The sequence below is a fragment of the Prinia subflava genome, chromosome 1 (genome assembly GCF_021018805.1).
Source record: "Prinia subflava isolate CZ2003 ecotype Zambia chromosome 1, Cam_Psub_1.2, whole genome shotgun sequence".
NCBI lineage: Eukaryota > Metazoa > Chordata > Aves > Passeriformes > Cisticolidae > Prinia > Prinia subflava.
The window spans coordinates 118,981,253-118,994,272 of NC_086247.1; the positions used below are offsets into that span (position 1 = coordinate 118,981,253).

General features: G+C 40.3%; 1 protein-coding gene across 1 annotated transcript in view; it reads right to left on the minus strand.

Annotated features, from left to right (window-relative positions):
• Window positions 1-13,020, minus strand: part of PLEKHA8 (pleckstrin homology domain containing A8) — a 30,290-nt gene that overhangs the window by 7,598 nt on the left and 9,672 nt on the right. Inside the window, exons 2-13 of the mRNA XM_063409590.1 lie at window positions 12,174-12,290; window positions 11,388-11,543; window positions 9,576-9,697; window positions 8,000-8,158; window positions 7,031-7,071; window positions 6,194-6,351; window positions 4,968-5,127; window positions 4,471-4,556; window positions 3,774-3,832; window positions 2,352-2,482; window positions 1,782-1,852; window positions 454-515 (exon numbers count right to left, since the gene is read on the minus strand). Of these exons, the coding sequence (XP_063265660.1) occupies window positions 454-515; window positions 1,782-1,852; window positions 2,352-2,482; window positions 3,774-3,832; window positions 4,471-4,556; window positions 4,968-5,127; window positions 6,194-6,351; window positions 7,031-7,071; window positions 8,000-8,158; window positions 9,576-9,697; window positions 11,388-11,543; window positions 12,174-12,290 (1,322 nt within the window). The remainder of the gene's footprint in view (window positions 1-453; window positions 516-1,781; window positions 1,853-2,351; window positions 2,483-3,773; window positions 3,833-4,470; window positions 4,557-4,967; window positions 5,128-6,193; window positions 6,352-7,030; window positions 7,072-7,999; window positions 8,159-9,575; window positions 9,698-11,387; window positions 11,544-12,173; window positions 12,291-13,020) is intronic.

The window sequence follows — 13,020 nt, forward strand, 5'->3', positions numbered from 1 at the left end:
GTAATTTCAGTGATAATTTTCCAGTGACAGACACAAGGGGGAGCTGCCAGACCGGACAAAAGGTTTCCTCTAGCCAATATAATCTACTTCAACTCTCCCAACACACTGCCTGAAAGCTCATCATAGTCAAAGAGAGATCAATCTTCAAAATGCAACCTCAGACCCTCTTTTCTTCATATAATAGGCCGGCAAGACTGTGCTCAAAAGCACATAATTAAAAGATGGTGCATGCAAGTGCAATCTGTCTGTTTCATCCATAGAAAGCAGGCTCCACCCTGAAAGTCCAGTACTGAACACAGCGAAAACCACAACCCTCACTTTGAAAATGAGGTCTGGCAAAGGACTGTATTAATTTTAATACTTAAAATTTTAACGCAGTTTATTAATTACACACGGTGTAAGATGACATGAGCAAGACCCCCAGCTCTATCAGCAGCCAAGATAAACACTTACCGCAAAGACCCCGCGCACAACCCAACCGTGGTGCTGCCGTAACGTCTTTCCATAAGCATTGTCTTAAAGGAAAAAAAATAAAATCAAGAGACAGATGTATGGCAGTTTTAAGTTTGCATCACAAAGAGAACTCAGAGCTCAGAAATGACTATTCAAGGGTATATTCTTGCCACTCAATGTAAATTATGGCTGTTTCTGAGTACCCAAGTTATGACTGAAAGGAGATGACAGATTTGGGATTTCTGCACTGGGGTCTCAGCTCTGCTGTCAAATCTTCTTCAACTCATCCACAGCAAGTAAGTGATCCCACAGACAGGAAAGCTAATGTAAAGTCTAAGAAAATACTGTATGGAGTGAAACTGCAGCAGTAAACCAAAGCTGCAGTGGTAGTACAGATATAGAAGAGCTTTTCAGGAGAAGAAAGAAAATGAAAAAGTAGAAAAAAACAGCAGCATGACTGCTGCAGACACAGAGCAATTCAAGGAGTAGTTCAGGCTGAAGCCTTCAGACTCAGAAGGTCAAATAAATGCCTGAACACTTTACATGGTGTTTAACCCCCATATCTGGTAGCAATGTATTTACAGCCTCACTTCCAAGAGCCACTACATACACTTCAGTGTAGTAGTTCTTCTTACTAATCCTCTAAGGCAACTGCTTTGCTGTGTAAAAGAAGATAAAATAAAAAGCTTTAAAAAAAGCTGGTTTGAAGTTGGTTTAAAGGATTATTACAACATTACACTGCATGCATATAGAGAGAGTCTTGCCCAGAGTAACCAGGTCTAAGGGGGGTTTGTATTTTGTTTTGTACTTGCTATGGCCAGCAGCCTGACAAAGAAAGTGTCAGAAATTGTGTACTTGGAAAAAATCCTTCTTCTTTGTTACAACCTCCCTTCTAATCGATGCAGACAATTCACAGCCATATTGGCAAAGAGGTGATTTCAAAGAATGATGGCAAATCACACAAGGAATTAGAAAACTAACAAAACAGCAATTATACATTTGGGAGCGCTCCCAGTGCAATCCAATAGAAGAAATTTGAATGAGTCAAAGCACTTGTTTCTCTAAGATATAACTAACTGTCTCCTCTGCCAAAAGTATGCCAATTAAAGGAATCTTTATTTGCTAATGAATCAACATTTACCAGCTACCTAGTAACCCATCTCGAGGCAGACATTTTAAAAAACTGCAGTTTTCAAAAATGTTATGTCTTAGAGATTACTTGCTTCATCAGTCACCGAAGAAAAGACAACACAGGTTCTAAACAAGGAGAAAAGCAGCCAAGTATGCAAATTTAGAAGCACATGAAGAACGAAGCAGTTGGCACTTACTCAGAGCTGTTTGGATATTCTTTTCCCCATTCTTCACTTCTGTCAAAAATCCTTTCAAGAACTTTAAACCTCTGTCAGGGTGAACCCACGAAATAAAAAGAAACAATGTTTATAAGAAAGTAACCCAAAGTATAACAAAGCCCCCAAAGTTGCAATGCAACTCCATAGTGCACTAAAATTTAGAATTAAGGAGCCAATTTCAATCTGAACAAAATTACAGCCACCTCCTCCAGCCTCTCTCCCAGACCAAGGGAAACACTTTGCTAAACATTGCTGCTGCAGCTTAAAATCATCTGCTTGATGCCTCAGCCAAGTAGGATCAGTCAGTCGTTTACTGTAACTTCACTTTTATGGGAAAAAAAAAGTTTGCCTGCAATGTTTTTTTCAGGCCTTTTGACAAAGCTGCAGTGATACAAGCACAGACAGCACATTAATCTTGAAGCTGGCCAGTTCGGATTGATGGAACCTGTGGGAAGTAACCAGCCAGATCCATGAACATAAGCCTGCACTGGTGAAAGCCCCCTCATTGCACCTCATTGCTCACAGTGAAGGCAGACAGAAGGCCATTACCTTTTCAGCCACAGGAGAGCCTCTGTAGCAGAGTTTCTAACTTGTGCCACACCTGTGTTCACTTCATGGAGCACAATCTTCTGAAGGGTATCAAACTCTTCTTTGTTGGTTATAAATTTCTGGTTTATTTTCTGGAAAGAATATAATAGGCAAATCTTTAGGCCTTTTAAGACCCAATAGGGTCTTAAATATAATAATATAAATACCACCCTTTTACCAGGACTCTTCCCTGCTAAGAGATACTACAGATTCCCAAGGATGTCTCACATTCCCCGTGGCATGGCTGCTCTGCCACGCTGTGCATGCCATCCCAGGGCACACCCCAGACACACCTGGCTTACACAACCAAAATAAAGCATCTCAGTCTAAAATTTACATGGGACCTACCATTTCCGTCCAACAAAATGTTTGAGGTTCCCATGACGTCCTCCCCACTGGAGGAAAGGAGTTAATTCAAACTGCTTTTCAAGGGAAGTCCCATTTGCCCAGAGCTTCAACTACAAGGAAAATTTACCTTCTGACCACTGCAAACTCTCAATATTACACTCAGCAGTGCTCAGCATGCCTATGGCTTCAATTCATTCCCAAGTCTCTATACACAACTCCTCACACAAACAAAAGAGACAATATATAAGGGACAGACAGAGATTTTTCTTCCACATTAAAGAAGTAGCTGTTTATCACTTGACAATAAATATTCTATGTTTTAGGTTTTTAAATAGCATTCTTTTCTCTTGCTATTTTCAGTTTTCCAATGGCTTCCATCTATAAGATAAGGTAAATCAGATAAATCTGATTGTATACCATATTCCTTAGCATACACTCAGAAGACACGTTTTTCTTTTATTCTTCTTTTTTTTCTGGAAAGAAAATGCTGTGAGAAGTCTCACTATAAGCACATTTTGTCTCATAACCAGTATTTCAAAGGTTCTTGAAGGTTCCTCAGAAAGTACTTGAAGCTGGAAGAACTTAGAGAACAAGAACCAAGTCTGCATGGTCTGTCCCAGTCTGCTGAGAAAACGCTTCTTAAAGCATTAACTTCCTCCTACTTTACTGAGCAAAGGGTTTTTTCCCCACCCCCTCGTTTTACAGGTTAAAGTCAACATTCCTAATATCACGTCATGACTTATAACCTATACAGCTCAGAATCAAAGTCATATTCATTAGGTGTAACAGATGTTTTACTTGGCAGTCAATCAAGTATTTTAAAAGTCTGCACACAACTGGATTTATTAAACACAGCATGTACTGTCAGAACAGAATTAGGGGCACTTCAGTGCATTAATCTGACAGATGGTAACATTATCAAATATTGAACAACTTTTCAGTATTGACTCCTACCACAAAGATTCTTGAGCACTAGTGTCTAAAGTAGATATTTTGTTTAAAAAACTAAAGTCAGTGCTAGAAATAAGTTGTTACCTTGATGTTGCCTACAAAATCCATTTTAACTGGAGCAAAAACAGTTGGTCCCAGCTTGTCTAGGGAAAAAAAAAAGCCATATTTTAAAACTGTGTCTTTTTCCAGTTCTCATGTTTTAATAAGAAATTATTTCATTTACTCATTCAACAATCCTTCTAAATGGCAGGAAAATATTAAATGAACAACAAACTGGTATTTTTCTCTGGTGTAGAACCAATCCATCCCAGTTGCTAAAAGTATTAAAATACTCTGACCTACATTCAAAGTCTTCAAAAGGCTGCATGCTCACAGGGCCACCACATCCACTAGAGATGCAGGGGTCAAGCCAGTGGTGGGCTGTGCTAGGTGAAGATCAAAGTCTTTGGAAAAATCAAATAGAGAGTACACCTGATGGTGTGCTGTCAGCTGTACTAGACTGTAAGGCATCTGTGCTCCTTTTTTGAGGGAGAGAAATTGCTGTTCCATACAGACACCTGGATTGCCAAACAGCTTATATGTGGGTTTCATCTAAGTAAGAGTGGATCCTCTTTAAAGCAAAGGGGTAAGAAACATGTTCTGGTACCTGTCAAACTGATTCTGCTGACACTGGTTCTACTATATCACTTTAGTGAAGAAAAAACTTCTCCAGCCCAACTGCTCCACCTTTGCTTGCTGCTAGCAGCAGTCAGGAGGAGTCAGAAGAAAAGAAGCTGCTTACCCAGAACAGGCACAATTGCATAACAAGACTCCAGGAACTCCTCTGTTGGTATGCCCTCCTCCTCCCGAAGCTCAATATCACTGAACCTGATGTCAAGGACAAGCAGAAAATATTGTTACACTAACAATTCTTTTTATGTAACTTCCACAAGCAAAATTAGATTTCCTGTCCACGTCATTTGCATAGAGGTAAAATTTACAGGCACGAAACCACTAACATGGCTCTTGTTTCACTATGTTAAAGTAACTGACTGCAGAAAACACACACTGCACACACACTGCAAGCACGGCCTGCAATGACAAACAAGGAAAAACCTCCCACTTCACTTTGTATAGCTAATTTTACAAAAGATACCTTCTTCCAATTACTGTGCTGTAAGCAGTCTTGTTAAATAATCTCAGTAAATACAGCTTTACAGACAGAAAAGTCTTAAAAATAAGTCAATTAAACGCTTAACATTAAGTTGCAATAATCCTTTTAATTGAAATCTGTACTACCTATTGCTCATGACACTGAAGAAGGTAGGAGAATCATTTTCATTTCTTTCTTCCTCACACAGAGTCAATCCACTTAAAGAATTTGTTTCCATCTGCAGCAACTTGTGGGCACCACAGCTTTCTACAGCTTGCAGCTTGTCCTCTCCATCGTCTTTAATGCCTAACATTTACAGGAAACAAGAAAAACAACAAAAAGAGAACAGTTACATACACATATTGTTATTTCTTTTCATCGATATGCCTTTCTATTTGAAGGAAGGCACTTGGGTATCTGGACAATGCAAGTTTAAAAGTATCCCTGCCAGCACCACTACTCTCATTGCAGGTTTGGTAGATGCTCAGATCACACTTCAATCAGTCATCCCCCATTTCTTTTAATCAGACAGACCAAGCACCAGGCTGCAGTACAGGTGAGCCCACAGCAAGGACAAGTCTTGTGAGAAAGAAGAGCACTGAAGAAGCAATTTGGTGCAGCAGCGAGCTGACTCATCTCCTTGAAAGGAAGATTACTCCTCACATAGTTGTAACTTTCCTAGTATTGTTGAAGTGCCACAGTGCATTTTCAAAAGCAAAAGAATAATAGCAACATGTTTACTCCTTCTGATAGGTAAGCAAACTGGCTGCTCAGATGGACACTAGTATGGTATCAAAGGTTGTTGTTCTCCATGTTCTCCATGATTTCTATAAATATCTTTAAAGTTTTCCAGAAAAAGATTCAGGTATATCCTTCCCACTGTGGTCTATTTTGTTTCTTGTTTGGGGCCAAGTGTATCTGTTTCATATACGGCACAAGGAAGACAAAGGAAAGACAAAATCTTTCATATACATCCCAGACACAGTAAGACCTTCTGACCTCATGGAAAACTTGAGAGAACCTTCTGACACTGCAGCCCCACATACTGGCAGGGAATAATGTGTCTGCCCACAGCGCAGAGAGAGCCCAAGCTCCACCAGGCTGTTTTGCTACACATGTCAATCTGCACTTGGAGGGCCTCAACTTGTCCAAAATCAAATTTTTGATTTCTTTCTCCATTCAGTCCCAAGTTCGCCATTAACAAAGGCAGCAGGAGCTGTGCTGAGAAAACTTGCAAGGGGCAGTATCAGACTAAAAGACTGATATTCCCTCTCCTGGGGGTCAGGAATCAGCAGTCTCACAAGGAGCCTACACCTTCCTTAATTTACACCTATAGAATAATCATCCTGGACAAAAGACTGCATATACTTACCCGCCAAATCCTTTGCCACATGATCTTCAACATAAACATCACCAGTCCCCTCATTCATTTCCAAGTTTAAACTTTCCATACTTTTAATAACTGCTTGCTCTTGATGGTTAATTTCTGCTTTTACACAGCCATTTTCACAGGGGTTCAATTCCACCTGCCTGAAGAAAGGGAAAGAATAATATTTAGTGCAGAAAGCATTGCTTGGTGAGCTTCTTCCTGTGAACATACAAATAACAAGAGAAAAATAGTTGACAGAAGTTACAGGCTGTCACAGGTTGCTCTGAGCAAAGAACTCATCTAAAATAACAAGAATGAGGCAGCTTTTTGCAGCAAAGAGGATTAAAGACTCAACTTGGCTTGCAGAGTTCAAGTATATTCACAATGATCTTTATTAAAAAGGTATTTAATCAAAAAAATACGATTACAGAAAAGAAAATTGCAGGCAGGTATTGTAACTTCTAGAATATCCCCTCATTAGTACTTTAAAATATACATCCTTGCCACCTATACCAGGAATCAGTCTGCTCACCATCAATGATTTTTATGAGCTTATGGTGTGGAATCTAAAATGCAGGAAGGAGCACTGAAGTGAGAGAGAGTTGGCTGGTGATTGAGCAGTGGACACCAAGTGGACTGCAGAGAAAAATGAAAGGGAAAGGGCTGATACAGAGAGACATGAAGTGGGATGAGCCAGATCCCTTTTGTTCCACCTGCTCCCGAGTAGGCAGCTCAGAGTGATACAATTCTGCCTGCATCCAGTAAGAGTAGAGTAGCAGTAAGGAAAGAACAGCCAAACTCAGATTAGAAAGAGACTGACAGTAAAGATTTCTGTTATACCTTTCTGTTGAGGTGTGACTGGACAAGACAGAGTGCTTTACCTGAAAGATATGGAGGGGGAGAATATTGTTTAAAGCAAGAAGACTGTATCATGCTTCTCAAACCGCACATTTTATTAAACACAAGTTGGAGTCAGCAAAAAAATCCCTCCCTAATTCTCTGACCTGGAGGCAGTATACAAATGTAAAAATGGTGCTACATTTTTACACCATTACAATATTGTAAAGAAAAAAAGAAAAAGGAAAAGAAAGAAAACCAGAAGATTTATTTCAGAAGATAGTTAGCAAGTGTCAAGTGAGACACCACACAGCATATGGAAAAGAAACAAAGCAGTGAGTTTCCTTTGCAAAGTTTTCTTTACTTAATAAAAAAGGTTTAAAAAAACCAGAAGAAATATAAGGCTAGGTATCAGGTATGGTGAAGCAATCTCACTTCTCAGATGCAGTCATGCATCTACCTTCATACATAGATTTTAACTTCCTGTTTGCCAGAGATGCTTCAGTTTTCCATATGTAGTTATGGATCTGGGATTCAAAAAAGTGATCTTCTCATTAGAAAGCTAAACTCATCAGTTCCCACTGGCATATTAATACATATCCAATACTGCTGTAGTTAAACAGAGTGATAACTGCTGTGAGCTTCCATGTGGACAAACTTGCTGTAGAGCCAAGGTATTTTGAAACACCACTGTACGACTTTCTGTGAAATATCACTGCATAACTTTCAGGCCCTGAAAGTTAATGTTTAATAATTATTCACCTGTCATTAAAGGTTAAGAGATTGGTCAATGCTTATTAAAAAAGAAATGGCCCTATCTCACTTGCAAACCAGAAGAAATAGCAGAGTCCAGTGTAGGATCAGTAGCTATGATATGGGTAAAAAGGCATTCCCTACTTCCACAAACACTACTTTTGACAAAGGGATCCATTAGCATCCCTGCCGAGGCTGAAAGAAGATACTGGCCATTACCTTGCTTGTTCTGAGAACTGCTAAATTTGGGGATCCAGGTGGGGTCTGATGCAGTAACTCAGAAGTGAAGGCAGTATTTGCAATCTGCATACATTCTTCAAGAGTCTTCAGGAAAGTGTCACAGGTTGATTTCAACAGAGCTCCCATGTCAATCTCACTCTGTGGGAAGAAATCAGTTGGAAGAAATGGACTCACCACAGAGATCAATTTGGAGCAACTAATGTCTAAAAAGCCCACAGCTGCTACAGTTGTGATTTCTGGTTAACATGAATTAAAATTCAATGTGTCAGCTGCTCAGAGAACTGGCATCACATATTACTGTGGCTATGTCCTCTTGCAGTATTACCACTCTTGTCAGCCTCTCAGTACAAGAAGCTTAGTGTGCTTGTGTTTTGAAATCAATGCCTCTTAGTTACTTATCTTATTGTGTTAGAAGTGCATGAAATACTAAGCCTGAATGTATTCAACAATGGCATTCCAAAAAACACCACTGACAGGAGCTAGTAAATGAAACAGATGCAGAATGATCTGCAGATAATCATTTCAAAAACCCTATGAACAAAAAATTGTTGCAAATGATAAAAATGCAGAATGAGGTATCACGTTGTCTCTTCATCTCTGCAGAGTGAGTTATGGCTGCTGAAATGCTTTTAGCAATAAATTTTTGCAGTTAAACACCAGTAAGATCAGGGAAAGAGAGTCTCCCCCAGATGCATGAAATATGAGCAGGATAAACAGCACATTGCAGGTCAACACATGTGAGCTGCAAGTTCTAACAGTGCCTTTTAGTCATTTGTACACCACATCACGCTTCTGCACTGTCTTTTAATCCACCTTAAACAGTTTGTCAGGTATCTTTACAAAGATGGTTCACACATATGAATGATCAACCTTCAGGTGTTTTGCCTGCGTGTTCTGCACCTGAGGACCCATCTCTCCAGAGAGAGGCATCCTGGAACTCCTCACCAGCGTCTCTAGCAAGGGAAGTGCATCCTTCTTCACACATTTCTCTCTCAAAGCAAGGGGCAGATCATTGTCTTTAGGAAATCTCTCTTAAATGAGGCTTCTTGGTCAGAAAGATTTGCAAGGCTTGAAAGTTTAACTTAAGTGAGGCTAACCAAGCAGCTCTTTATATCACTTTTGCTCTTTTTTTTTGTGGTCTGCAACATCTCTTGACCTTTTACTGGTTTTGGATGCGTTTTGCTGAGCAGGATATTAACAACTCCAGCAGAAAAATGTGTGCTTAGTGCAAATTATCTTTTTATAAAACTTCTTTTGCTTTTTTTTGTTCCACTGTAAACACATGATCATGCACAGAGGTGTTACTGTCTAGATCACAGGTATCAGGTCTCATCTCACTACTTGCTAGCCCAACAAATGGCAAGTCACTTGCAACAATATAGTAATACTCCATTTATACAAGAACTGTTGTGTGAGTACTTTATTTCCCTCAGGTTCTCTGCAGAAGGAGGTTGCAACATTAAATAACTATGAGTGAATACTACATTGGCTACTCAGAAAAGCTCATGTGCCAAAGACTTTACAGATGTGGTCCATAGCAAAAATAGAGCTGTACCTCTGGCTCTGACACAGAAATGCTGGCTTCCTTTGTTTTATGCACTTGCTGAACAAGAAGGTTACAGTACAGTCTAAGTTCAGACATTTTAGTCTTCAAGGCTTCTGTGTTTTCAGTGAACTCTGAAAGTTAAACAAAAGAAAAGTTAAATTTACCATATCCAGCGAAAGGCAAGTACATAACCTTTAGTCTTAGCAGGTCTTTTAAACAGGACAAAAGCCCTACATGTAATATTCTTTGTTTTCACAAAGTAGTTTAGGGTGTGCAAGCAATAGCATTGTTTAGATAGGCTTGTAGGTAAAAAACACGGGACATAAAAGATGCATTCTGTCCAACAGAAAGGGATTTATTTAATATAGATATCCTTGAATTATGGGATGGATGAGGTTGGAAGACACCTTTGGAGATAAGCTAGTCCTACTTCCCTGTTCAACGAGAGTCAGAGCAAATTGCTCAGGTCTAGTCAGGTTTTGAACAATGCCAAGGATGGAGACTACACAACCTCCTCTGTGCAGCCTTTCAGTGCTCCCTCATCTTCATAACAAATATTTTTGCTTATGTTTCAATTTAATGGCTTGTATCAAAATTCATGCATATTTTCTCTTGTTCATTCACTAAGAAGACTCTGGCTTTATCTTTTTTATGCTCTCTCACTAGATACCTCCTTTAATCATCTTAGCGGCCCTTTGCTGGACTCACTCCAGTGTGCCCATATGTTTCTTGTACTGAGGGACAGAGAGTGCAGAACTGAGAAGACTAATCCAGATAAGATTAAGAATCATGCTGAGATTTCTCAGAAGTAATGTTTTTAATATTAGAGTCCCTGAATTATAAAATAAATCGTCTGCTAGCAAGACTAACGTGGTTTAGGTCCGCAAATACGTCACTAGCTTTCCACCCTGTGCTACAGTATATCACTGGACAGATACCAAACTTTGTTCTGCTTCTAGACACTGCACATCAGATCCCTGGTGAAGGACTCTACGGCAGCATCTTCTGCTCAGCTCTGACTCAGTTTGAACCAGTAGGTGCAAAGCCTCATGATAACACAAATAAGGCTAAGAGGAGGAGCAAATCTTCACCTCAGGGAAAGGAAGTGCTTGCAACCCCCTGCATTGCTCAGGACATTAATAATTTGCTGTTTTCCCATCTTCTGTATAGTCATTGAAACAAGTTTAAAGCATGAGGCCTCACAATGTTCTGTGACTAATGCCACACTTGTAAGCAAGAGGAGTTTTCAGTGGGGGGGGGGGGGGTGGGGGAAGTGAGATTGCTGGTGAAAACAAAGTGGTAAGTGAATTAATTTCCACAGCCTGACCATGATCAGATTTAAGTTTCTGAATACTAATAGAATTGGAACCCAGTGCAAACCTTTTCTTAACTGCTGAGGCATTCTCAAAGTATAGAAGGCAGCCCAATTAAAACATGGAAGGAAAGGGTGTGAGAGGCATATTCATCATATTCAGACAGCTGTACAGTGTCTTACATTCTTGTACAGTCTGCATCACAGTGACCCCTAGCCAGGGCCTATTTACTCATTGTACTTTGAGAACTCATCAGCCCATAGTTTTCAGATTATTTTTATACAGTGTATTTTAAGAAAAAACCCAAAGTTTTCAAATCCCTGCTCTGAGAATTAATACCTGAGATTTCTAGTTAATATTCCCACATGTATTCACTTTTAGCAGCACCAAAGACCTGAAGCACAGGCTGGACACTGAATCTACTGTATCTACACGCACTAGGGAAAGCATGGGGAAATAGAAAGCAAACATTATGTGCCAGCAAAAGGGAGCAAGAGGGTGTTCTTGCCTTTTTCCTTCTGTGTCCTGCTGTCAGTCAGACAGGCTTTGGCAGTTCCTAGTGCAACCAGCCACTTTTGCCTTTCAACTGCATTTCTTGCCTTCAGATAGAAGTACTGCTCCCCTGGGATAATCAGGTCCATTCGTGTGTTATCTGCAGGATGAACTGAAAGCAACACAGACTTCAGACCAGCGCTCTGGCCCTTCCCAGCACAAGCAAACATGCCAACAGATGTATTAGATGGCAGGACAAACAGCAATGAAAGAGGAGGAATCTATGGTCCTAACTTCCCCCACTGCCATTTTATGACTTCTCTTCTGAGTTAGGGGATGAACAGGACACATGTGCACAGCTATGAAAGACAGTTTTGTGATCAGTATAATCTGAGAGTCATTACAGAAAGGGCATCCTCTTCTGGCAAGCCTCTCTTTCCAGTCCTTAACTGAACCTCAAAAATGTGGCAATATGACTGAGCAGATCTAGTACTGAAGTTTATTATTCAGGTTCCTAGCTTCAGCTCTGTGCTTACGAGGAGTCATTTGAAGCTGTTTGACAATCCACCACAGCTCGAAAAACAGTGACCCACCTGCACATAGAATACCCATGATATTAGAGGCTTGCAGTTCTCTCAACATTTTCAAAATGCTATGGTATAAAAACTCACACATACATCAAGTTACTTCAAATACATACCAGAGAAATCAAGCTGCCAAATAGCTTGTCACCTGAAATCTCATCTTGAATGCAACATTATGGAAAACTTCATGCAGCTGAGTGTTACTGTATCTTAGTTACCTTGAATTTCACAAACAGCCATTTGGATGCTTCCCTTACAACCCTTCCAGGCATCTTCCTGAGAGTCATAATAGGACAGGATGCCACCACAGAGAAGGAACCACCGAGGCTGCCAGCCTGAAAAACAAAACTGCATTTCTCAGTTACGCCTCTCCCTGCAATTCCACCATCTCTCTCACTTGAGACTTGCTGCAAATGTGGCCCCAAATTCTCAGTCCCTCTGGAAAATGAAACCCTTTGAAGTATTAAGATTTGTGGACAGACTTGGATGTTGTACGCCACAACCCCTGCTCGCTGGTACTTACATGTCCACTCTGCACACAGTTGGACCACAGCAGCGTGTGTCTTGAGATGCCATATGTCATTTTCAGTAGTTTTGCTAACACAGCGTCACTGACTCTTTCTCTTTTCCAGAACCACCTTCTCTGTTCACCACTTCTCAATTCCTTCCACCACTCCTCAACCCACCTCCTCACTCTTCTCACCCCTGCTGTCTTGCCTTACAAGACTTCCTCTCTTGAAGGAAGGGCTAGCCAGGTTATCTTGAAAAACAATATGTAAGAATCTCTTAAAAATCAACAGAGGAACAGAGGCAGATCTGTCAATTTCTGAACATTCTGAACACCATCTTTCAGTGAAGTGATTTTCAATAGCTCTTGAAACTCCTTGTGCTGCCCACATAAAACATAGTCTTGAATTACTGACCTACATGTCTGGATACCCTCCCAGAGAAGAACCAAAACACAAGGCTAGACCCACATCAGCGGTTCTGATGGTACACTTTGCCCACCCTGCTACCCAACTTTAGAAGTAAATTATCCTTTTTTTCTACTTTTGGAACCACTAC